This window comes from Drosophila biarmipes, chromosome 3R (assembly GCF_025231255.1).
Source record: "Drosophila biarmipes strain raj3 chromosome 3R, RU_DBia_V1.1, whole genome shotgun sequence".
NCBI classification, from domain to species: Eukaryota; Metazoa; Arthropoda; class Insecta; order Diptera; family Drosophilidae; genus Drosophila; species Drosophila biarmipes.
This window is the reverse complement of record NC_066616.1, coordinates 5090583-5114541: the sequence shown is the minus strand read 5'-3', so window position 1 is coordinate 5114541 and position 23959 is coordinate 5090583. Positions and strand designations below refer to the sequence as shown.

At 43.3% G+C, this 23959-nt stretch overlaps 3 protein-coding genes across 6 annotated transcripts; 2 read left to right on the top strand and 1 right to left on the bottom strand.

The window, feature by feature from the left end:
* The first annotated feature begins 366 nt into the window (after nt 1-366).
* On the top strand, nt 367-1840 carry LOC108027278 (uncharacterized). Its single transcript, XM_017098653.3, has 2 exons — nt 367-492; nt 1057-1840. Exons 1-2 carry the CDS (start codon nt 442-444, stop codon nt 1738-1740), a joined length of 735 nt encoding a protein of 244 aa, XP_016954142.3. The 5' UTR covers nt 367-441; the 3' UTR covers nt 1741-1840.
* LOC108027277 (uncharacterized) lies at nt 1808-15344 on the bottom strand. Of its 3 annotated transcripts, none has more exons than XM_050888523.1 (4): nt 15163-15344; nt 2790-2950; nt 2396-2725; nt 1808-2221 (listed from the first exon to the last, which is right to left on the bottom strand). In XM_050888523.1, exons 2-4 carry the CDS (start codon nt 2853-2855, stop codon nt 1871-1873), a joined length of 747 nt encoding a protein of 248 aa, XP_050744480.1. In that variant the 5' UTR covers nt 2856-2950; nt 15163-15344; the 3' UTR covers nt 1808-1870. The 3 variants fall into 3 exon arrangements, with proteins under 3 accessions (XP_050744480.1, XP_016954141.1, XP_050744481.1); XM_017098652.3 differs by lacking the exon at nt 15163-15344 and adding an exon at nt 3021-3895; XM_050888524.1 differs by lacking the exon at nt 15163-15344 and having other exon boundaries at nt 2396-2722; nt 2790-3895.
* LOC108027276 (protein obstructor-E) lies at nt 10208-23045 on the top strand. Of its 2 annotated transcripts, none has more exons than XM_017098651.3 (5): nt 10208-10380; nt 16046-16255; nt 16611-16799; nt 16861-17071; nt 22125-23045. In XM_017098651.3, the coding sequence occupies exons 1-5, from the start codon at nt 10338-10340 to the stop codon at nt 22177-22179; spliced, it is 708 nt and encodes a 235-aa protein (XP_016954140.1). In that variant the 5' UTR covers nt 10208-10337; the 3' UTR covers nt 22180-23045. The 2 variants fall into 2 exon arrangements, with proteins under 2 accessions (XP_016954140.1, XP_016954139.1); XM_017098650.3 differs by lacking the exon at nt 22125-23045 and adding an exon at nt 17599-18170 and having other exon boundaries at nt 10209-10380.
* Nucleotides 23046-23959: the final 914 nt, after the last annotated feature.

The following is a 23959-nucleotide window of genomic DNA, read 5'->3' as shown; positions in this document are numbered from 1 at the left end:
CTCACTTCATATGCCAATAAAATGCAGGTATTGTGTTGCTAGTTTCGTTTATTTTTAGCAGATAACGAGTAACCAATTTTACTAATTGCATAGTAAACAAGGTTTCATAACCTTCCAAGCTTAAATTGAGTTGTTTGTTACATTTATCACCTCTGAGTCAGCTTTCTAAAATCCAAGTCGGGCTACATTCCGAAGTTTGCAGCCAGTGTAGAACTGACCTAGACCAAGGCGATCGGGCCACGCGCTTTTGAGTATTTGAGTATATTCTGTGCATCCACGTCCACTCTCCGGCGGATGAACTTCTGGAATTCGTTGAACCCGCCGGCGTAATCTCGACTCGCTGATAACCTCCACTCCGCTGCATCGCAGGCAGCTGATCGTTGACTTCGCCCGGGCGGATGTTTTCGACGCTAGTTCAGTTTGTGCATTGCCCGCGGAGAGATGAGTGCCCCGTGGATTGTTCTACTCACTCTGTGCCTGATCTCCAGCCAGGTGAGGGTGCTCAGAATGTAGAAATTCCCACAAGTACTGCGTCTCAAGTTATTTAGATATTAGTAACTAAAGTTAAATCCTTTGTTAGAGCTCTCCAATGGCAGAGCTATAAATAAAATTATAATAAATAGTATTATATCATACTGTTTGATATTACAAATTTTAAATATCCCTAAATGACTTAGAAATTGAAAAACGAAAAATTAACTAATTTTTAGACAATTACTTTTTCTCTAAACTTCATTTTTACAAATTAAGTAATTGTTTTAACAAACATTCTTATTATATGAACACTTTATTTCAGCCTCCAGTAAGCTCTCTGTCAAACAAACTTTTTCAATTTAATCAAAGTTCCGTATTTTCAAGAGACATTTCAATATGGAAATTGACAATGAGTTAAAAATTTCAGAATTTACTTATTTTGAAGAAATTTTAATTAGTTTAGTTAATTGAAAAATCTTTGTTGACTAAACATTTCTTAAATATATTTGTCCTGGATTTGTTTCAGTGAAAACAATATTTGTTCCATGCAAGATCTTTGTTAATATACAATCTTCTTTATAGGTACTCTGTGATCTCTCTGGCGACGCCCAGACGCTGGAGAAGTGCCTGCGGGAGCTGAGTACGCCGGAGAATATCGCCGACGACCTCCAGAAGCTGGAGCGGTATCCGTCGTGGACGCGGGAGGAGCTGCCCTGTCTCATGCGCTGCTTGGCCAGGGAGAAGGGCTGGTTCGACAGCGAGGCCAACAAGTGGAAGCTCAAGCGGCTGACCGACGACCTGGGCGCAGATGTGTACAACTACTGCAGATTCGAGCTGAGGAGGATGTCCTCCGACGGCTGCACATTCGCCTACCGCGGACTCAGGTGCCTCAAGCAGGCCGAGATGCATGCGGGCACTAGCCTGAGCACCCTGCTGCAGTGCTCCCGCCAGCTGAACGCCACCAACGTGGAGCTGCTCCAGTACAGTAAGCTGAAGGCAAAGGAGCCCATCCCGTGTCTCTTCCAGTGCTTCGCCGACGCCATGGCCTTCTACGATTCCGCCGGCAACTGGCGCCTGGCCAACTGGCAGCAGGCATTCGGTCCCTCCGAAAACGAGGATCACTCGGTCACTGCGGACTACAGTGGCTGCCGCCTAAGTGAGAAGCAGCGGCAGGAGGCGCCCAACAAGTGCTCCTGGATGTACCAGGAGTACAAGTGCTGGGAGCGAGTGAATGGAAACCAGCTGGTGGAGGAGACGAAGGCTTAGTCTTGAGACCCAAAGGTATTAGTGTTCTAGAGCTACAACTAAACTACACATTAAATTAATTGAGAAATATTTGCACACTATTAAATTTATTTAAACAACCGATTGTTGTGTTTTGAAGAGAGACGATCGCTCAGGCCAGGGCCAGGGCGTGGCAGGTGAACTGTTTGTAGTAGGTGGCACAGCGGTCCTTGCCGCGTTGCAGGTGGCAGGACCTGATGGAGGCTCCTCTGGCTGGAACGCCCAGGTGTTGCCTCATGGCGCCCACCTTCCACAGACGCGTTTGCTGATCGAAGAGGTGCAGTTTGTCCAGGAAGCACCTTGTGTAGCAGGGAATCGGCTCGATGACGGGATACTCGCCGTAGGCAGCGAAGCGCTTCCACTTGGCCTGGTCAACATTCTGAAGGCACTCCTTCATCGCTGTTTTGGCGGACAAGGAGATGTTCGCCATGTTGTCGATCACCGTGAAGGGGTGGTTCTCGGCCTGCAATGAATCAGCGCAGGTAGCAATTGTAAAAAAAACCTTGAACTAATTTAAATTGTAGCTACATAGTAAATATTACAAAAAGAGAAAGATTCTATATACTGATTGCAGTTTTTCCTAAAAGAAACCTTTCCGAGGGTCAAAGGTCAGGCTTATTGTCTACTGCCTACTCACGTTGGTGATGCAGTGAAAGCCCTCGTATGCATGTTGACAGCTACTCAGTCCGGATCCAAACGGCAGCTCCAATTTCCTCTGACAAGCAGTGTAGACGGGTTCTCCGAAAGCTCTCACAACTGCGTCCATATCAAAACCAGTGCTGCTATTGTAGAAGTCAAACATTTCGGCTAGGTAACACTGCGTGAAGCACGGAATCTCCTCGTAGCCCTCCGCCCAATCCTTGAATCTTCCTAATCGCTCGGCAGTCTCCGGATTAAGTCCACCGTAGCTCAGAATGCACTTGTTGATGACCTCGCTCTCGTGTGGCAGCAAGGCCAGACTTTCCTTCTATCAATCGTTTTATACTTTAAACTGCATTTCAGACTCCTCAGAGAAGGACACTTTTGCTTACCACAAAAAGGCATAGACATAAGGCAACTAATATTCCAGTCCTCTTTCGCATGGCTCGACAATTCATAAATTTTCTAGTACTTTCCTACGCGTTCTTTGCTTGATTAAGAACTGAAGCTCAAGCGAAATCATAGACCACCTCGCTGCCATCAATGTGAAACACTTAAAAAAATTAGTCGAATTACAACGATAAGTTTATAACTGCGGATAATTTCAAGGGTTGCATACGCACTATTTTGCCAAAAACTAGAGGGCTTTTTTCCGGATTCATTTTACTAACTATTTTAATCAAAATAAGCTATTTTTCTTCGTTTTATTTATACCGCACTGAAAGCTAAGCAATTGACTTTCCGCCTCATTTATTAGAAAAGAAGGGCAAATATTATATGCGTGACTGTATGTAACGTAAACGTAACTTTTGTTAGAAAAAGTATTTATGCGCTGAAGAACCTAAAGTGTATTGTAAATTTTTTTAAAGTACATATTTATATACATTCATCGTTAAAGATTCAATTTTTAGTGTGTTCCCCTCCCCGATGATAACCCCATTTTAGTCTACCTCAAGTTGAATCTGCTGCTTACATAGAGCGCGCTGATAAGAACGCCCTAATCAAGGCGCCTTGGTCAAGTTTCGGACTCGATTGCGCAAAGAACCTCGGCAGGAGTTACGCAACGTGGATCGCAGATCGATGGCGATGGGCCAGCTGCCCAGTTGCATTTTATTGATCAACACCTGCCAACAGTCGCTGGGACTGTGGATTGTGCTGCTATTGAATGCCGTTAATTGATTTGGTGTTTTTGTTTTGGCATTTGGCCCGGCCACTCGTCGGGCTTTTAAAAATGTCTTTTCTGGTCGGCCGGCTTGCAAAGGAGCGACATCGTCCCACTTTACGCATTTTGAGCAACCGGATTCGGGTTTTGGGTACCGGGCTCTGCCAGTGAGCAAAACATGTTTAACAAAACGCGTCGCCTCATCCCAGTCCGATGAAGAGATCTTCATCGACGCAATTGCAAGTGGGCAAAACAGCAAATAACTCCAAAGTGGTTCTGCCAGATCGGCCAAACCGTCACGAAAACAACCGCGTTGCTTCCACTTCCACGAATTTAAGATACAGGCGAAGAAATGCTATAGGCTGAGAGCTACATCTTTATGTTTTAGCACCAGCCAAGACGAGTAATCTTAAAATATTTCCAGATTTTTCTATAATAGAAATTTTCTTTGTTCGATTTTAGTTGTATTTTAACTAATCAAGTAATAAATACTTATAGTGCCGAAAAAAGGAAATCCATTTTTTGGTAAAATTCTCATTACTTTTTTTTTTAAACACGATCCCTTAATTCAGATAAACAGATATATTCCGAACGATATGAAGCAAACCAATCGACTTTCTTATTCTCTAAGCCCATTTCACTTTATCTCCGCCTTGTTGTACAGAAAAAATTTGTTTCTGTGGACGTTTCCCCCACAATTTCTTCGCAATGACCTTGGCTCGTTTTCTTGCGTGTTTGGCCGTAAAATTATAAATCCAGTTTTCGATTTCCTCTCTTCTTTCACTCTCGCACAGTCACAATTTGGACAAATTTTCGTTATATAGTTAATTGTTTTTTCCCCGCCGCCAGTTGTTGCCAAACGGCTTTCGGTGGGGCAACCGTGATGACAACGATGACGACACAGCACCGCCGATCTTTAGTACGGAGATCAGCACCACCGGCGGCGGAAAACTGGACTGTCCGGTGGGAATATAAAGATGAAGATGCTGCAGGCGCGCCTGACCTGTGGCAATTTGAAATGCAGCCGCCTGCAACTTTGGCAACTCGCGGTGTGCGATTTCAAAACGATCCCGAGTCGGCGCTTAGCATTTCCATCGGGCTCGGCATTGATTTGAATTGATTTTGAATAAATTGCTGGCAGGGCTGCGACCTGTCGCATTAATTCGGCTTTCTTCCCCGCCGAAGTCCGCTGAATTTATTGAGATGCTGGAATTTAAAAGCGCCTCTTTTGTCTGCCAGATTTCAAGGTTATAACCCAGTTTCTGCCAGGGCGCGTCGATCGCTTTGCGTGGTCTTCTTTTTGGCAACAGTGTTTTATGGTGAGAAAGAAACTGAAAACCGAACATCGAAAGCCCAAACTGGGACTGGGGCTGAAACTAAATCGAATTCGATCCGATTCGAATCGTGGTCAATACATTAACCGGCCTTTTGATAAAACCGAGAGATGCTCGGAGATAACAATGGGCTTGTCCTTGGCTCCGTTGGGAACTGAACTTGCCGCTAAATGCAGGCCAGCTGCGTTTAATGACATTTGCAAATTGGGCCTGGCAAATACAATTAAAAATACATCAGGGTTGTGCAACTTTCGGCACATTCCGCATGCAAATCAAATCTCCACTTAACGGGGTGGCTTCTGCTTCTCGCCTTTTTGGAATTATTTGGGATCCCTGTTCCGGAGGGGTGCCGGTGGCAGAGCCACGTGAAATGACCATAATTAAAAATACATCTGGGCGGCATGTGGATTTTATGAGTGTCCAAGCTGGACCGAAACCGTACCGCAGTCGAAATCGAAAGTGAGCTGGCGAAACATTGAAGGAGTCAACAACCTGTGCGTGTTTGCTGCCTTCAATTCGGTGCAAACACCCAACTCATTAACTCGGCATCTAAGGTGGGAATTAATTATGCAGATTTATTCATTGTGTTGCGATTTCAAGTGTGGTAAAGTGCAGCCCGCCTAATGAAGGTGTGTGCTGCCAATGATGATGATGATGGGTTGATGGGCTTTGGGTCTTGGAAGCTGGGTCGTGGGCGGTGGCCGTGCCCGATTTGGGAACACCCTAAAAGCTCTTCCACTCAACTTCAGTTTCGATCTGACAAATTAATCTCCGTCGAAATCATCTGGGCTTCCGCCCTGGGATAAACACTGGCCGTGGAAGTAAGCACTTTTCAACGGATTTCGATTTTGAAAGTGAATTTCACTGATCATTGACCTCGGACTGTGGTTGCGTGTAATCGGTCGAGACCGAGGCCTGCCACTTGGGGATTACATAAATCCGAAATTAGTTAATAAATGAAAACTGTGAGCTGTGAAATGAGAAATAAGAAATGCTATTGTTCAATATATTGAAATCACGGCGTTACGTTCGATAAAACGCTCGGCCGCTGCAGTGTCGGCTGCAGTTTTCCACTGACCCGCGGCTTTTCGGACCCCATTTGGCCGGTCCCGGTGGGTTGGCCAATGAAATTGGCTTATGTAAAAACACCGCCTTCAGCAGACATAAACTTAGTGACATAAAAATTAACGGACGACAAGGTGAGCAAACACTCGAGACAATTGTCAGGCCTGCGAGCTGGGCAAACGTTTGTTAAATAATTATCTTGTTGCTAAAATGATGGGTTAAGTGCAGGATGGTCAGCTATTTCGTGGGTCAGAGTTGAGGTCACCAATTAACGTTGATTAAACCTGATGACATGGCGCTTACCGACAGTAATTGACGACATATTCAATGATTCTTCTAATGCACATCAACTTAATTATTACTCATCTTCTCTATATTTTATAATAGAAGCGCAGGGTCGCAAATCTTCATTGCATTGTTTTGTACACACTTGAGCTTAAATTATTATTTATTTATAAGTTTTAAAAATCGTACATTTATTGGTCTAAAGCAGAACTTCCTTTAGTATTAATCTTGTTTAATATTTGACATATTGTTGAAAAACACTTTTAAAATATTCTAGGATTTATTTCAAGGCAGACGTCGAGAAAGCATTCGTTTTTAACAAAATGTACAAAATGAGTTAAAAAAAACCTTTTTGGAGTGTCTATACCAGTTAAAGTTAAGTTATATAAATTTATATGATTTTTTTCGTTTGTTGCTTTCAATTAAAACGAATTCCGTTCACATAAATGAGAGGTGTGTATTAAGGGTGTGGTTATTCTTACTATATCGCTGAAACGAAAATATAAAATAAACATTGCACGTTGGGATAACTAATTAAATGCGAGGAATTATAAACTTCCCATTTATCTATTGTAGTAGCCTATTCTAATTTTTACTCTTCTTCACCATAAAAATGAGTTTTTCTTCTCATGAAAATAATAACTCAATCGTGTGAATTAGTTTTCCCACTAATCTAAACAGTTTTCCTTGGTCAGTTCTGGCCTAGACCTTGCCTCCGACCTAGTATCTCGGGCATTTGCATGTAACCTTAGCCAGCCTCATTGATTTTATTCACTCCACCTTCGCAGGTGATATCGCAGTGACACCTAGCCTCCCGATGCAATTAACGGCCTAACTTTCCACCGCACCCTCCGAACTGGGTCGAACCGAGTTGGATTTCAATGAGACGGTTTGCAGGCGTACAAGTGCATATACAAATAGGCATAATTAAATGGAAACCGTTCTAACGGGTTGTGTGTTGTGTGTGATTCGAAAGATTCCAGTCACGAACGCGACTTTACGACAAATTACCGTTTCACAAATGCACTTGCCAAATACCCAAGAACCCGCTTGGCCAAATAAGCCCGACTAAAAATGATCCACCGATCGCTGCTCACTCACAATCACTCAGGCTGGGGCCTCTGTGCGCTCGAGTATCTGTGAGATACAAATGGCATGCACTTACCACGTGTTTAGGGGGAAAGGGGAAGGGAGTGTGTGGTTCGGGCCAAACAACTTTTCTTCCGCGTTGCACATGCGATGGCGGTGGCGATGGCGTTTGCAGACTACATGCTGCATACTACAGACGGCAGAAAACAGAAAACAGACTTCAGACTGCAACCGCACCCACCCACAAATGGCCTGCTAAAATCAACAATTAAAGCCGCTCACAATCTCCCGCCTGCATCTGATGCAATTTTTGCATTTTTCAAATATCTTTTAATTTGGCGCTCGAAAATTACTATGATAGTCTTAACTGGCCAGTAGACAGCAGAATTTCAAACCGCTCTGGCATAATTTGGCATTCAATTGGGCGACTACGCCCCGTTGCAGAATAAACAGAGCCACGAATACAGCTGCGTGGCAACCAGTTTCTGAACCCTAAAAGAACCCGAAAAATCTGGGCTCCGGCTCCTGAAACAAAAGCAAGAAATAGCCAACTGGGCTATGAGTAACTATTCGAAACTGCTATTGAAAGCGAAAGCATAGCTGACAAGGTAGCTTGGTTTTTTGCTGCAGTTGATCCAGCAGTTGTTGTGGCTGCTGCTTTTGCACTTCTGAAACTGGTTCGCCGTCTGGACATGTAGGCAGCCAGTCGCAAGTCTTCTAGCCTCCACTTCAATAACACAGCCCAGCCAACTCGACTCGCCCGAACTCGGCTGAACCCGAGCCCAACACAGGAAAAAATGTCCAAACAGAGTCTGTATTTACGCTCTTTTGGATTCAGCCAGTCATAAGTGAAAACCTAGGTACGGTTACATTTCTCTACACCCAACTCGGCTCGAAGTCTTCATAGCTCGAACTAGTCTTTAACCAAAAGGAAGTTGACATTCGAGTTTAATCAATGTTCAATAACCATGTTCTATAGCTATTTTTTAAAGGTCGTTCAAGCTCAGGCCACTGAATCTGCATCGTTTAAATCGTTTTGGTGAGATTACTCAAATTATAAAGCTCATTAGATTCTCACTTAGTGCAAAACAGCCATAGCTCAAAAAAGCCATTTAGCGTTTAACACGTTTCAACATTTTTTAGGAAAGAGTAATTCAAAATCAAAAGCACGTTTTCTTGATGTGCTAAGTCGTTCCAAAATAGGTATAATACAATGTTATTAAAAGTTAATTCACCCACATATTATCCCAAAGCCTTTCTAAATCGTTTAAGAACTGAATTAATAATTGCTGTATTAATGGCTTTACTTTTTAATATAAGCATTTCTGGCTTTGTTCTGTGTGTCAGCTAGTTGGACTTCTAGCACTGACTGCTGCTTTTTCCTCAGTGCCCCCAGTTCAATTTTCCATCGACGTCGGCCGTAACTTTTCTGCAGCAGTCGCTGACTGTAATTTCATATTCTTCCTGCATTCCGAAACCTTGAATCACATTTCTTGCATTTAATTGCACACATTTTTTGCGATTTCGCTCCTTGCCACTCGAAGGCGCCGCCGAGTGGAGTGGCTGCCGTTGACCGCCGAGCTGGGTCACTTTTAATAGCCGCAGCCACAACAACATCTCACCGGGCCAATGCAGCCGCAGCAAAAACAACTGGCTGGCCTACCTTTTACTGGCACGCACTGCATTCGAGATGACGGCCTGTTTTAAATGCCAGCCAGTTGAGTGACTATGGGCAAGATGGCTCTCGACGTTTGTTTATTTTCATTTACTTGGGGGGCGCGGGCGATCGATGCATAATTCGAATTGCATTGCCGGCCACCGGTTGGCCATCGCATTAGGAAATCATGCTAATGGAGTTGATTAAATTAAAGCTACGAATGAGTCTCGCTTGCAACAGGCACCTCGTCGAGTACGCAATTTCTACATTAGCCATAAGAAACGATGTTTTCGGCAAACAAATCATTCAAACCCTATTAGAAAAATCTAAATGCTCAAAGGTAAAATAAAATCTTGTATACCAGAAACTGATCTTACGTCTAATTAAAAAAATATTTACAGAATGCTTTTGGTCAAATATGTACTAGAAACTATAAAATATTACATCCAAAAAATGTAATTATAGATGAAATTACTTCCGGAAACACATGACTCACTTGCAAAACTGGCAAGGTTCAACCATAAGTCGAAGTATCTGCTAGTTTGCAGGAAGCAGAGTCAGCACTGTCAGCCAGAAATTGATCAGATGTAAAAAAAATATTTATAGATAAACGGAGAGCCAATGGAACTAGAGCGCGCTGACTCACTCGCAGAGGTGAAGTTCAGCCACGAAAACAGCGACAAATCTTTCGGATTGTAAGATGCCGTGCCCTCAGCCGTGATTAGCTGCAGATACAAATTGAACGCTAGTTGCCCACACTCACACAAACACTTACAGTCACAGTGCTCTGAACCTTTTCGGGCAAATTCCATTTGCAACCCCCACCTTAAAAAGCACATAAAAAATAATAAAGAAAAGGAAAAATGCAAAGCGCAGGCAGGCGGAGCAAAAAGAAGTGAAAAAGCTCAATTGACAAATGGTTTGGGCCACAAAACAATAGACGCCGGCGTCGCCGTCGGCAACGGCAGCGCAGCCGGCTCCGCTGCCTGCATACAAAGCAGGTAGGTTGAGGTGGGAAAGGCCAGAGAGAGTGGAGAGAGGGGTGCGCCACGTAGCGACCGAAAAGCTGGCTGCTACGAATACCGTTGCAGTGCCGCGGCCGCTGCCTGCGCAGTCGCGGACGCCGATGCCGACGCCGGCGCCAGCAGAATACGACGCCTGGATTGTTCGCGACGTTGCGCATGCGCAGCGGTATAAAAAGCTACCGCTCCGCCAGAAACCACACACATTTCGAGTCGTCGGTGCCAGTGGAGCGCAGATTCAGTTAGAGTTCCAGCCTCAGTTTTTTCAAGTGCGGTTCCGTCGGTTCAAGTCCCGATCCCAACTAAACAATAACTACACTCGCAAAATGAAGAAGTTTTTCGTGGTGTTTGTGGCATTATTCGGAGCCGGTATGTATCTCTAGCTAGCTAAGTGAAATGAACGGCGGCGAGTGGAAAATGCTTTCCGCTTGCGCAACACGAAGGACACTTGAGTGCTGAAAATCAGTGTGCAAAAATCGAGAGTGTGCTTGTGCAACGACGGGTAAATCAACTATCACTGCTCCACTTTTACCAGCGATCGCCAACGAAACGAAATCGAGCAGGGAAAAGCGAGCAGCGAAAACGAAAAGCGAGACCGAGCGGAGGGAAATGTGATTGAGCCAGTCCCAGCCCAGGCCGAGTTTTCCACGCAGATGCACAGATACAGTTACGCCGCACAGCAGTATCTGTATCCATGCATCTACGAATCTCCGCATCTATTGGCTGGCTCGGTTCGATTTCATTACCTCATCGCAGCCGCCTTAAAAGCTGGGAGAGGTTACAACAGCGACGATCGTCTGGCTCCGCTGCAACTCGATTGCGAAATCGGTCTCGGTGTTGCAAGCGATATTCAGATTCGGCCTGCATTAGATAACCAGCGGAAAAAGCCTCGGATTCCTGGCTTCGATTTCGCACACTCCGCCGGGGTGTGGCCGAGTCGAGATACGTCTGTTCTGACATTGACATTGAACAGCTCTTAGATAACTGCCACGAAGATGCCTAATGGATGGGGTACAACTGGGCTAGGCTCAGGAATTTTAACTACGCAACCGACTCGGCCACTCCCCAAAATCCCAATCTCAATCTAAAGCCGTTCGCTTTTTGGTTATTCAACCTAAACTTTTGCGAATTGCGTGCCATGCATTTTTCTGCCAAGTCGTGCATGGCCGCAAAAGCAATTTCGCTGCTCAACTTAATTGCCAGCAATTTCCAAGTTATTAAACGTAACAACGGCCCGAAACATAAAAGCCTTAATGGGCCCATTTTGACGAAAAGCCGCCGTGCATTGTCAAGTTCAAGTTGACATTAATTATGCAACGGCACTTGCCAACCCGACTGCTCACTTGTTCACTTGTCCACTTGCTCGGCTTTAAAGCACCGACTTCCCTTAGTAGGGTCGAAAAAGTTACAGCCAGCCTGCTAATCACGGCGATAAACAATTTAAGCGGGGCAAAGATTTCCGAAAACGAGAGCACACAATAAATTTCCGCCTTTGACTCTCGATTATATTTTCCCTTCTTGCGGTTGCGTATCGAAAACTAACACCAACCGCAGCTGCAAAAAGAATGTGGCCAAAGACAAACAAAATAAATTTAGCCATTTTTCTATTTCGCTGTTGCCTCACAGGGAGCGCAAGTCACGCTCGAATGTTTTTATTTTGCGGCAACAAAATCAAATGAAAGGGCCGCCGCAGCCGACATGCAACTGGGTGTGCCGAATTCTATAGGTTGCATTAGGCCAACACACACGCGCCGGGCTATCTATGCTGATTTATGGCCAGCAGCGAGAGGGCGAATGCGGCGCTTTTAAAACTCAATTTGCATGCCACTTTTGGCGGCGACAGCGAGGCATTGAAAATCAATTTTTCTCAAAAGCGCCAGCGTCCATGCGTTAAATTTGAAAAAGTCGTATCTATTCAGCGGTAAATACATGAATACATGAATACAACTAAGTCGCCTTCTTGGGCCATCGGACTTATGGCTCGATCTGTGGCAAGTAGAAACAATTGGGGATTTCGAGCCAACTCCAGTTAAAGGGACATCCAAATGCTTTGAAAGAATATTTGAGAAATCGAAACCCAACTTACCAATCATTTTTTTAGTTTCGATAATTGTTTCTAACAAAATTTAATATTAAATTACAATTAGCTTGACAGCTGGGAAAGGGAACGGTATTGAACAATTTCCAATTGATTTTCCACAGTTAAAATTTTAGAAAACAGAGTAACACACTGTTTTTGATTAGTAATTTCTGACGGAGCACTTCCTTTCTTAAGTCCAAAGTATTATCGAACCGGTCGGCAAATACTATCAGAATTCTGCGCACTTCCCAGCCAACAACCACCGGCAATAGACAAACAATAGACGAAACAATCCAAACGCAGATTAACCCACATACGGACGGGCCGCCAGCAATGTGGGCAAATATTTAAATATCATTACGATGTTGTCGGCGCAGCGCATGCAAAAACAGTTTTTGGAAGACGGCAACATTTAGCGGAAATGCTCGAGTGCTGGTTGCCGGGTAAATACCTAACGGGCCAGAGGCTCCCCAACGAAACGTGCTTAAATGTCAGCAATTTTCTTGATTTATACGGCGGCGATGTCTTGCCAGACAAGAAGACAAACAACGATAAAAATAACACCACACTATGCCGGGCGGAGCGGAGTTACAGCCCGCAAATGATAGATACACACTTGTGCCGTCGAGGGCCAAAAGAGGCACCTGCGATTGCGATTGCGATTGGGATGGCGATCGCAGCCGCGGGGCTGGCGGCGATTATGGCCAGGTCCGTGTCCTGGCCCGGGTCCTTCATAATGCCTCTGAATTTGTTTGCGGCATGCCAAATGCTAATGTCCCGCCCTCCGCGGGGTTCATTGCTCTGATACTGGTATTTATGGGCTGACAACTGAGTTGGCCGGCATGCAACGGGGACTTGTCATCGTTTGTCATGATACGCTACGACCGTCTTCCCTTCGAGGCGACCCAAAGATGTGTGGCTCTGGATGCGTTTCACTCGCATCTAATTACAGAATGCGGCTGTGAATTATTGAAAAACCCTCGGACAATTTGCAATTTTGCAATTTTAAATTATGAATTCATTTGCATCTTGACAGTGTCTGTCATTTGAGTAACACATAAATTAATTTCATTAAACCGAGCTCCATAGAGCTTGTAATTTGCGCAGCGCCAGTGTTGTGTGCATTTTTGGTTAATTAAATGATTATGTTAATGGACGAGCGGATGTACGAATGATAAACAGCGGCTGGGGGTCGGCCAGTGCCAATGGTGTGCAATCAACCAATAAGACCAACACAAATGTCGGTTTAACTGTTAAAATGTCAATAAAATGTATTATTTAAATGCACATAAACAGCGACGCCCCTCCGCATTGTTTGCGCCAAAGGAGCAAAAAATGTAATTAAGCGCTCCGCGCTGATAGATAAACCAATTATGGCCGAACAGTAAATTAAATAGCACGCCACACCAGGCAATCAGTCTAACTAGCTTATAAATAATTCGCTGGCTCACGTGGTCGATGCAGATTGTGCCTTATATAGTGTGGCACACACAAGAACACCGTGTGCCGCATTGGCATGCCGGCCAAACTATTTATTTCCAAGGTGCGCCGGGCGGCACCGTCGCGAACAAAAGACACTTCGCCCGCCAGACCTCAGAGTGGGTTAGTAATTGGTCTAGAATCTGGCCGAACCGGTTCTCGGCCAGAATGTGGGCTAGCCGGGGCTTTGGCTTTCATTTTCGTTCGTCTTGCGGCCTGCTCGGAGCTAATTTAGCTGTTATGTCATGTCAACAGAATCTCAGCTCTTGTTAGATAATGGGTAGAGTAGCGCGTGATATGGTTAGATGCTATCTGTTTCAGCAGAATTCCTACTGAATGCTAAGTATGTGAGTCACTTTTGGGCTGGACTTAATGTCTTGTTATTGCAAAATGCTTTCAGGAATAACACCCATCAATTCCCTCGAAATCGAAATGCTGATTAGAACCACTCACCCCTTTTTTGATGCTTTACAAATTGAATGAGATATGATGCTATGAAAACATTTTTAAAGGATTAGTGTGTGGCATTACGGAGTCATAATAAACACACCTTTCCCCGCCGGCTTGCCGCAACATTAGGCTTTGCAATACGTTGCACATACGCACTGAGAGCCAGGTGTCCCAGTAATTGCTCAGAAAACATGTGGCCGGAAGCACACACAGCTGTAAGTGCACAATCATCGCCCGGAGCATGTGTGTGCGAAGGCATTAGGACTGCGGTCCATTCCTGCGGCTGTGGCAGAAAACATGCTGCCACAGTGCACTCTTTCCGCACAGTTGCAGGTGAAACAAAGTTATTGTAGTCGGAGTGCCTGGCTCACTGAATACCTGGCTAAGTGCTCGCCAATGGCCGTCCTCGAACCGTGAAACGGCCGGTTAATTGATGTCGCTGACCAATCTCACAAGACTACCATTACATGCGGCAGTAAATTAGAATTCTATGAGTTTAAAAATTATAACAAACGTGCCAGCTGCGTTATTAAATTCAAATTTAAACTGCGGCTGCGATCAAACTGCGTAATTAACAAAATTACAATAAAAAAACGCGAAGCGCAAAACGCAAAGCGGGTAAACAAGCAATGTTTTTTTGAGAATCGGAACTGGCTAAATGACTGCCTAAGCCAATCATATATGTATGGCGAAAATAAATACGCAGCGAAAATAACAGTTTTTAATTAAAGTCGGCAAATAATTTTATGGATGCCGCAGCTTTGATTTATTCGAGGATCTGGCGCGAGCATTGCAACTGCGTAAATGTAAAATTTGATATTTGATTAGTTTACACACACAAAACGAAAATTGCATGTTGTTTATGCAGGCCAGCAAATCAGTTGATTTTTCTATGTTTTCATTCAATTGTTGCATTCATGCGGTTTCCCAGGCGCTTTGCACCTGCTTTTGTGGCGCCCAACATGGGGCCCATGCACGAGCCTTTTGGCGCCCAACGTGGGGCCTGACCCCGGACTTAGCCCGCGGCTTAGGCAATTGATGCGCACTTTTGATTGAACAGTGAGCAGCGGGCACTGAACACTGAACATTGGAAATGAAACGTGACCGCAACTCTGCGGCTTTGCAATTAGATTATCACACACCCACACGGACCCTCGCTGGGCGGCGAAATTCTTTTCAATGCCAGACTGCACGTGGGTAATTATTTTTTGACTGCTGCCATTTGATTTTCCACACCAAATATATAGAAAATGCCGGCAAATACCGCATTAGTTAATGGTACAAATGCAATTTAGTTCGTTACGCCCTGCGGTTGCACTGAGCTCAGCTTCCACAAAAACAGACGAGTGCAGATGGCGCAGATGGGAAAGGAGAAGTTGGGGGGGGGGGATAAGTCCTTGGTAGCGCATTTCAGGTGCTTCAACTCTGTCGCAGGGTTCGGTGTAATTCCATACCCGAAAACGAGGGAGAGAAAAACATCGCACGAAACAAAAGTAAATGCAGTTGGCCCTGAGCTGTCAGCGATCCGTGTGTGTCTGCGACTGCTGAAAGTTGCCTTCGAGATTTATTGGCAACCGTCGTCTCTCTGTCAGACATCAGACTTTTTAGAGTGAATGCCTTTTGGGCCAGATGACAAATGGCCGTGCCCAGCGTCTTCATCGTCGAGCTCGTCTTGCCTTCATAATGGTAATAAGCATCTTGGATACGTGTGTATCTGCATCTGCTTCGCTTGCGCAATCGTTGGGATTCCTTTTTCGGCTATGACTCTTCTTGGAATGACTTTTTGGGTTCATTCGTAGCCCAGACTTTCGGACAACAATGAAAAGGAACGGCCACGTGCCCAAAGTTAGATAACTTAGTGTCGCTATTGGGAAATATTTACCTTCATTTTTGTTAAATGGAAACATTTTAAATTCAAAACCAAGCACACAGCAACTCGTACACCGATGTCAGCCGACTGATTTGTTCAACTTGACCCAATTTGCAGCCTTATTATATTTGTAATCAAATTCCATCTCCCTTCAGCTGTGGCCCAAAGTAGCTTTAAATGTCCCGATGACTTTGGATTCTATCCACACGACACGTCCTGCGACAAATACTGGAAGTGCGACAACGGCGTTGCCGAGCTGAAGACCTGCGGCAACGGTCTGGCCTTCGATGCCACGGACTCCAAATACCTCACCGAGAACTGCGACTACCTGCACAACGTGGATTGCGGCGATCGCACAGAGCTGGGTAAGTTGTCATTGAAAAAGAGCCAACCAGTGTTCAAAAAAGCATTACGAAAATGCATTAATTAACATGTTCCGAAATAATTATACTTGAAAGGGAAAAATAATATTACTTGATAATAGTCATTTTAAAATAACTATAGTAATAATAATAATAAAATTAGTTTTGAAAATAGCATAAATGAGAGTATAACGGGAATATTAGAATGCCTCAAACTCAATTCTCTATAACAATATTGCCAAGTTGAAGTGTTTTGTCAATTGTTTATAATTTATAATGTGAGGTTGTATAACGAACCCAAATTATCTCTGACAGACATACATATTACTTATTATAATTTTATTACATTTCCTTACAGAACCCCCAATCACCACTCCCCACTGCTCTCGCCTGTACGGCATCTTCCCCGATGAGAACAAGTGCGACGTGTTCTGGAACTGCTGGAACGGCGAGCCCTCGAGATACCAGTGCTCCCCCGGATTGGCCTACGATCGCGATGCTCGCGTGTGCATGTGGGCTGACCAGGTGCCCGAGTGCAAGAACGAAGGTGGGTTCATCATTCTCAGTGAATAAAAGGGTCACATGACTAAACCACTTCCCGATTTCAGAGGTGGCCAACGGATTCTCCTGCCCCGCGGCCGGTGAGCTGGCCAACGCCGGATCCTTCTCGCGCCACGCCCACCCCGAGGACTGCCGCAAGTACTACATCTGCCTGGAGGGCGTGGCCCGCGAGTACGGATGCCCCATCGGCACAGTGTTCAAGATCGGAGACAGTGATGGCACTGGCAACTGCGAGGATCCCGAGGATGTTCCCGGATGGTAAGTTGGAATTTACTTGCGATTTATCCCTAGGCTGGCACCTTTTTGATTTGTCTTGCTTTGCACTCCTCAAGTACCAATGTCAAAGTTACTAGGGTTGCAGGCGGCGTCGTGCTTGGGTGAATTTTCGACGTATTACTAGAAATTATTCGCATCAAAAAGTGTAAATCTGAAATAGACACGAAAATGTCTTGCCAATAAATGGTTATTTCTATTTCCATAAGATATTTTTTGAAAACAACTCTTTCCTCTGATTTGCGGGATACAAAACCTTTCCACATGATGAAAAATTCTTCGATATTTCTTCACCACCCTCTAAACCTACTTTTAAGTCTTGAGCAACCTTGAGCAACTTGAGTTTTCTGCCACGCTTGCACCACTCGTCACTCCGCACCCATCACCACACTCCTCACTCTCTGAACTTTCACTGCCCACTGTCTGTACTCAACACATGCCACTCTCACATATCCATATCTCTGGCCTGTTCTGACATATCTCTATATCCTTGGTCCCATTTACAATTACAGCGAAGACTACTACGGCGATCTGGATTTGAAGAGCATCCGCAAGAGCGAGCTTCTAGCTGGATTGAACAGTGAAGGTCGCACTAAGGGCGCGCAAAAAACCAAAGCTGCCTCCTCCTCCTCATAAACATAACAACTACAACAAGAACCTACAACTTTAACAACAATAACTAAACAACAACAGCAACTACAACTACAAAAACAATACAACAAGATCAATCAACTCAGATCCCCAGTTCCCATCCTGCCAAAAATCCAAGCCCTCACATCACAAATCAAATGAAAATCAAAAGAGATAATACTCAGCCTCAAATCGAAATTCAAACCACATCAAAACTATTTTCTGCCATTCTCGTACTTCTCAGTTGACTTCTGTACTGTTTCTAATTTATGAATCTATAAGTCTCTCTCGTTTCTTCTGAGTCAAACTGTTGCTATCTCTTCATGTTTCTGTTTCCAACAATTTAAAACATATCGAAATTGCCACGCAAATTTAGGCTCGCAGAAAATGACACAAAGTTTTGTAAACAAAATATAGAGAACATCGAGGAATGAAAGAAATCGTTCAAAATGAAGCGTAAAATTTAGAGATTTGTACATTTAAGTGATCCTTGTTTATAAGCTTATAATTTTATTTTATACATAAAAAAACAAAAATCAAAAATATAAAAAAAACAAAAAAATGGTTATATTTGATTTCCACGAAGTGTGTAACTCGGTATTTCTTTTGATCAAAGGTTTTTTGGGAAACGCATTTAATTTTCTTGTTCAATTTCTTTTTACAACTTTTTCTTAAAGAGTACATGACAAAATGTTATATCCTAACGATCTTTTCATGGATATGTCTTCTTCAATACAATTTGTTCACTATCCCTTTAAACCATTTCTAAAAAGCAGTGAATGGGGTATCCCATAGTTGGGGCTCTCCACTAAAGGGTTGCTTCGTTTTTTCCCCTTTGACATCGTTAGAGTCTGTAAATAATAAGTAAACATGAAACTTTGCCAGCCATATTTGCGGCAAATGAAAAGTTGGCTGGCGTTTCGAGGCGACCAGGAAGTCCTTGGCTCCGTCGCGTTGACGTCTTTTCAAATGCACAAGAACTTTGTTAATTATTCATTAGATTCTATAAACAAAAACGCGATACAAAAACTTTAAATGAATTTTCAAATTATCAACACAATTGCAGGCAGAACCAGCAACACGCGCACACACACTCACAGATTTACTGGGGGCAAAGGAAAGTGGAAAATGGGAGGGGAAAGGCGAAGGGAAGGGGCAACCGTGGGCAGTGGCACCTCGATAAAGGTCCTGTGGGGCTTGAAGCGGAGCGGGGCTTCCCTGCGCCCCTCTAACTCATAAAAGCTGGCAACTTTAACTTTGCCTCTGTGTGCGAATGTCTCTGGCTGTGTGGGTGAACCTGCGCTTGTGTGCATTTATGGCGCACTGGAAAAAAGTTTTAAAACTAATTAAATAAAAATTATAAAACTATACAAACTCAAGGCACAAGTTGTCGCTAAAGGACATTTTCTGCTCCCTCCTGTCTGCGCGTGTGTGTGTGGGACGGCTTTGTGTGCGTCGCATAAGCTCTTTTTGGCATAGAAAAGCCGCGTAAAGAGCTCTCGAAATTTTCGGGCAAATACGAGCATACAGTCGCCTGCATCCATTCAGTTTGATGTTGCTCTTGGCTCAGCTCTTAATGCCACTCCCGTATCCCCTGGACCTCGTCCCGGGTCCTGGGACACACCACACACCAACCGCCGGATGTCATCTTTTACTTTAATATATTTCGGAATGCTCTCGTTGTGGCTGCGGGCTGGCAGTTAAGTGCAGCAAGTAAGCAATCTTCAATTAAAAGTTGCTGCTGCCCCCAGTGCGCCATAAGAATCCTGTGTGTCCTGCTTATGTTTGCGGCCAGCTGAGGTTAGCTGCAGAAAAAGGGGACTCAAAACGGATTACGCACATCGCACATACAAGTGTTTTATAAACAAAAATGATTTAAGTTTAACAAAATTACTCCAGAGTCCAGTGCGAAAGTAATTGCATCACTAGGAGAAAAGTCGGTGGAAATAAATTTGCTTAGGAGAGAGGCAGTTTTGAAGTAAATTAGAAGAGGTACGAGTGCATTACACGTAGTCAAGCGTTGACAGGTGGTTTTTGTATCTATAAAATGTTATAATAATAAATTTTAATTTAGGTGATATACAAAGGTTGGTATAACTACCGTCTTGAAAACATTTCTTTAAGCAAAACTAATATGAACGGCAAACAGAATTTTTCAAAAATCATTTTGCTTTTTTTATGATTTTTTGAAACTTTTTAGAAGTATGTATTTAAGAAATTTTTTTGTTTCATAGTAATTTTTTCGACATTGTCACCTTTAAAAATCATACTATTCGTATTTGAATCTAAAAATTTAGGTCTAATAAGAAGAACAGTAGTTCAAATGGTAGATTTTCACATAAGTTCGGAAATTTCAATAAGTACTGAATGGGTTAAAGAAGGTTTTGCATCAACTAAAAGGCATTTAAATTACTCTTCCATTAAAGAAGTAAGCTTAAAATATTATATATGATATCAAAATACTTATGCCGACCAGTATACACATTATTATGTGTATTTTCCGTGGCAAAATATAAATATTGTCTTACTAGGCTCAAGGTAATTTGATAATTTAAAGAGAAAATTTTGGGGATATACGCCTACTCAAGGTTTGACAAGATTTTAATATTAATAAATTAACTGCAAAAGAAAGCTCACTATGTAAAGATGTATTGGACATGTTAATAATATTGTAATATTTATAAATTCGAATTTCGCATTCAAAAATTAATAACTGCATGGGAAAGGTATTTACGAGTCTAAAACCCATCTTAAGGACTAGCTGCACATTTTTGTCCTCCGTGCAGAAGTGGCAACTGGGCAGCAGTCACTTGCCCACCGCAGATACGAGATGGGGAGCCCTGACGAGCGGACGCTGTGTGCGAGTTGAGTAACTGGATAGTAACTCTTGATGGATAATAGCTAGCGGACTCTCTGTGAGTCCGTCCGCCAGGCAATGAAATCCTTTTAACATTTTGACTCTAATTAATTTTAATGATGATATAAACGCACAGGCGGAACATAAGACTAGAGAGCAGGCCAGAGTTATGAACCGGCAACTGCTTGTCAATATATATACAGCGGGGCAGGGGCGGGGATCTGGGTTGGCCAAGAAATCCCCGAAAGACGAGAGACGTAAATAAAAGGAAAACAATTTTGGACCACTAAACAAGGGCCATATTTTGCAGCTTACACCCCCACCGACTGCCGCGCCACCATCATGATCCGCATCTTCATCGGGGCGGCGAGTAAGCCGCTACATTTATGGCGCTGACTTCTCAACAAGGACCAAGAGCTGTCCTTGGTTTTTGGTCAATTCCATTTAATTTAATTTAATAGCCTTGCGCTTTTTGTCATTCGCTGCCCAGATCCGCACACACAGCGCGCATTTTATATGAAGACAAGTGTTGAAATACACAGGGAGAAAACATTTTTTTTTGAAAATTTCATATATTTCAAGGAAACTGATTTGATTTAAAACAGTTAAATATTAATGTATTTAAAACATATACTTTTTTGTCAACATTTTCTAAGTGGTTAAGTTGAAACAAATTTTTTAAAAAATATTTGTGAATTTAAATTGTTTATTATTAAACAAAAGGCATCCTCTTAGAAATTTGAGGGAACAAAACTCTATAACTCTAAATCGCGTCCTTTTAAAATTTGAATTTGAAATTTATATCAGTTCTGAAAGCGACTTTTATGTAATTAAAATTTTTAAATTGTATTTTTAAAGGCTTTATTTATTTCATCTTTTTTGACGAGTGTGTCGGATGTTGGAGGATAAGAGAACATGCATGTCCTGGCAGCGAAAGCGTGCCTCGCCTGCTCATTGCCATCGCCATCGCACTTGTCCTTGTTGCCTGCGCTTTAAAGGCAATTTGTTGTGCGCTGATAATGTTGTTATTGCGGCCAGAAGGCAGCCCAACCAGCTAGCGTCTTTTAATCCTTGACGTCCTGTTGCTTTGCTCTGTCTGCTCCTCCCTCGACCTCCCCCGTCCGCGCTATTCCATTTTATCTGGCCAGGCCACAAATCCTTGTGAGCGGCCCGAGCCCTCCCGTCCGCAGTGCTCGTAACAAGATTTTAACAATATTATTTTTAATTACGGTTTTAATAAATATTTCCTTTGTCAATTTACAACACAATCCGAGGCGCTGCTCGGGGCTTGGCAGGAACCCAGGGGAAACCAAACAGAAGTCGGACGCACAAAAATAAAATTCTTTTCGTTACCTAATCAAATTTTGTTGACTTCTTAACCATGTACATACATGGCATAAATTCCTCGGAGCGTGACTGGCAAGAGACAAAACAATTTAATTAAACAAATCAGAGCCCGGCCCAGGAAACCCCTAAAACGAAATTTCGCTTTGACTGCTATTTAACAAGAATTTTTATTTATTTAATACTTCCCGTTTCTGCTTTTTACAGCGAGGATTACTATGGCGATGTAGACCTGAAGGCTCTGAAAAAATTGGGTTTTTAAAAATACACACAGAGCCGCACAGCACACACACAAAATTTAAGTCACGGCAGTTTGAGGCCCGAAAGTCAATGCAGGAAGGCAAGAGAGAGGCGACAAAAGGAGCCGAAGGATGGCGAAGGATCAGAAGGAAACCACAATAACAGTGGGCTTAAAATGCTTGCCACACGTACACTCAGAAAAAAACACAGCCTGGACTTCTTACAAGGGAATGCTCAATGAGTATTTTTAATTCATGACTCAGATGATACCAACGGATATGCTAATTAAAGGTCCATTACATCGTATTTAAGCAGAAAAGCTTGTCAAATATTATAAAGCTTGTGTTCTTAAACAACTTATGAGCCTGCAAACTATATTTAAATTGGTCAGACATGTCAAAAATAAAAAATCAAGTACTATTCCCTTGATTTCTTCCAGTGCAAATACACGGATACACAAGCACACATACCACAGGCATAAAAAGTAAAGTATGCACACGGAATACATAAGAATCGCACAGCTGCTTTTAAAGACTGAGCCCAGAGTAACCCCAAAAAAAACCGATGGAGAAATAGTCGAGAGTGCACCACAGCATCTTTAAGTCGGACTAATAATTAAAGTAACCAATTACATTAGCTCCGGATCGAAGCCCCTTATGCTTCGCAGGAATTCTGAGAAACCTTTGATGAGACGGCGGCGAATTCCGCGTGTTCCACGGTTACCACAGTGGCCGCAAGTCAAATTTAACTTATTTAACTAAATACTCAAGAAACCACACACCCCGCCCGCAATGCCCAGGCCCTCAATAACTTCAACGTATTGTACATAAATAGATGCAGTTTAGGATGTAAGTTAACAGCTTTGAAAATGCGAATAAAGTGAATATTTTTGTTTAAAGTTAAAAAACTTCCGAAGAAACACGAAGTTGGTTGCCGAAGTACCAGCGCTATGCGCTTACCCTTTAATATCTATTGATTAGTTTTATTTATCAAAAGTATGATCAAATCTCGCAAATTGATTTTATGAAATCTCTTTCAGGAGCATCCTTCATCGCTATTATTTTTCACAAGGCTGCGTACATATAGTTTAATCAGTTAAGTAAAGCTTGGATTTTTCATTTGGCCGATATCCAAAAGCTCTTGGCCACAATTTACTGGGCATCGTAGCCAGCTAGCTGGCCGGCTGACCGCAAAACACAACACGCATACGCACTGTTTGCCAAGCAAATAGCAGCAAAATGCCTTAAACCAAAAAGCAAGTAAATAAACAAAGCCCTACAAAATATACAAACTCACACAAAATTGATAATTATTGGAGACTCGACTCGGAGCAGCAGGCTCCTGGCAACAACAATGCCAGCGATGCACACAAAGGACGCGTGGGGCAAAAAGGGGGGAAAGGGTCGGGCGGGTCAGAGGGTAAGCTCTAACGACGCACAAGTGTAACATTAGCCTATGAAAAGATTGAAAAGCGGCTGCAACAAAGGGGATGTTGCATGCTGCAACGGGAAGACATGCTGTTGCATGTTAATTGAAATCAATAAGTGGAACACACAGCCACCGCCAGCAAATCCCACACCACCCAAAACCAACCCAGCGCGCTTAGCCTGGCCATCAATAAGTACACCGTGGGAAATAAGAGCGCTCCTTGCATATAAAAGCTGAACTGTAACCTTTTTTAGACCCATAAGTTTGGTAGTTCGAGCATTATATGTACTTCAAATGCTTCAATAGGCATCAGCAACTTTTGATTGAAAAGAGGTTCTCTTTGAGTCATAGAACAGTCTAAAGGCTTAAACTGG

Coding starts and splice junctions, on each gene's coding strand:
- LOC108027278 (XM_017098653.3), top strand. CDS start 442: ATGAGTGCCCCGTGGATTGTTCTACTCACTCTGTGCCTGATCTCCAGC. Junction 493..1,056: donor TGTGCCTGATCTCCAGCCAG/GTGAGGGTGCTC, acceptor TCTTCTTTATAG/GTACTCTGTGATCTCTCTGG.
- LOC108027277 (XM_050888523.1), bottom strand. CDS start 2,855: ATGAATTGTCGAGCCATGCGAAAGAGGACTGGAATATTAGTTGCCTTA. Junction 2,726..2,789: donor TATGTCTATGCCTTTTTGTG/GTAAGCAAAAGT, acceptor AACGATTGATAG/AAGGAAAGTCTGGCCTTGCT. Junction 2,222..2,395: donor GCTTTCACTGCATCACCAAC/GTGAGTAGGCAG, acceptor GATTCATTGCAG/GCCGAGAACCACCCCTTCAC.
- LOC108027276 (XM_017098650.3), top strand. CDS start 10,338: ATGAAGAAGTTTTTCGTGGTGTTTGTGGCATTATTCGGAGCCG. Junction 16,256..16,610: donor CGGCGATCGCACAGAGCTGG/GTAAGTTGTCAT, acceptor ATTTCCTTACAG/AACCCCCAATCACCACTCCC. Junction 16,800..16,860: donor GCCCGAGTGCAAGAACGAAG/GTGGGTTCATCA, acceptor TCCCGATTTCAG/AGGTGGCCAACGGATTCTCC.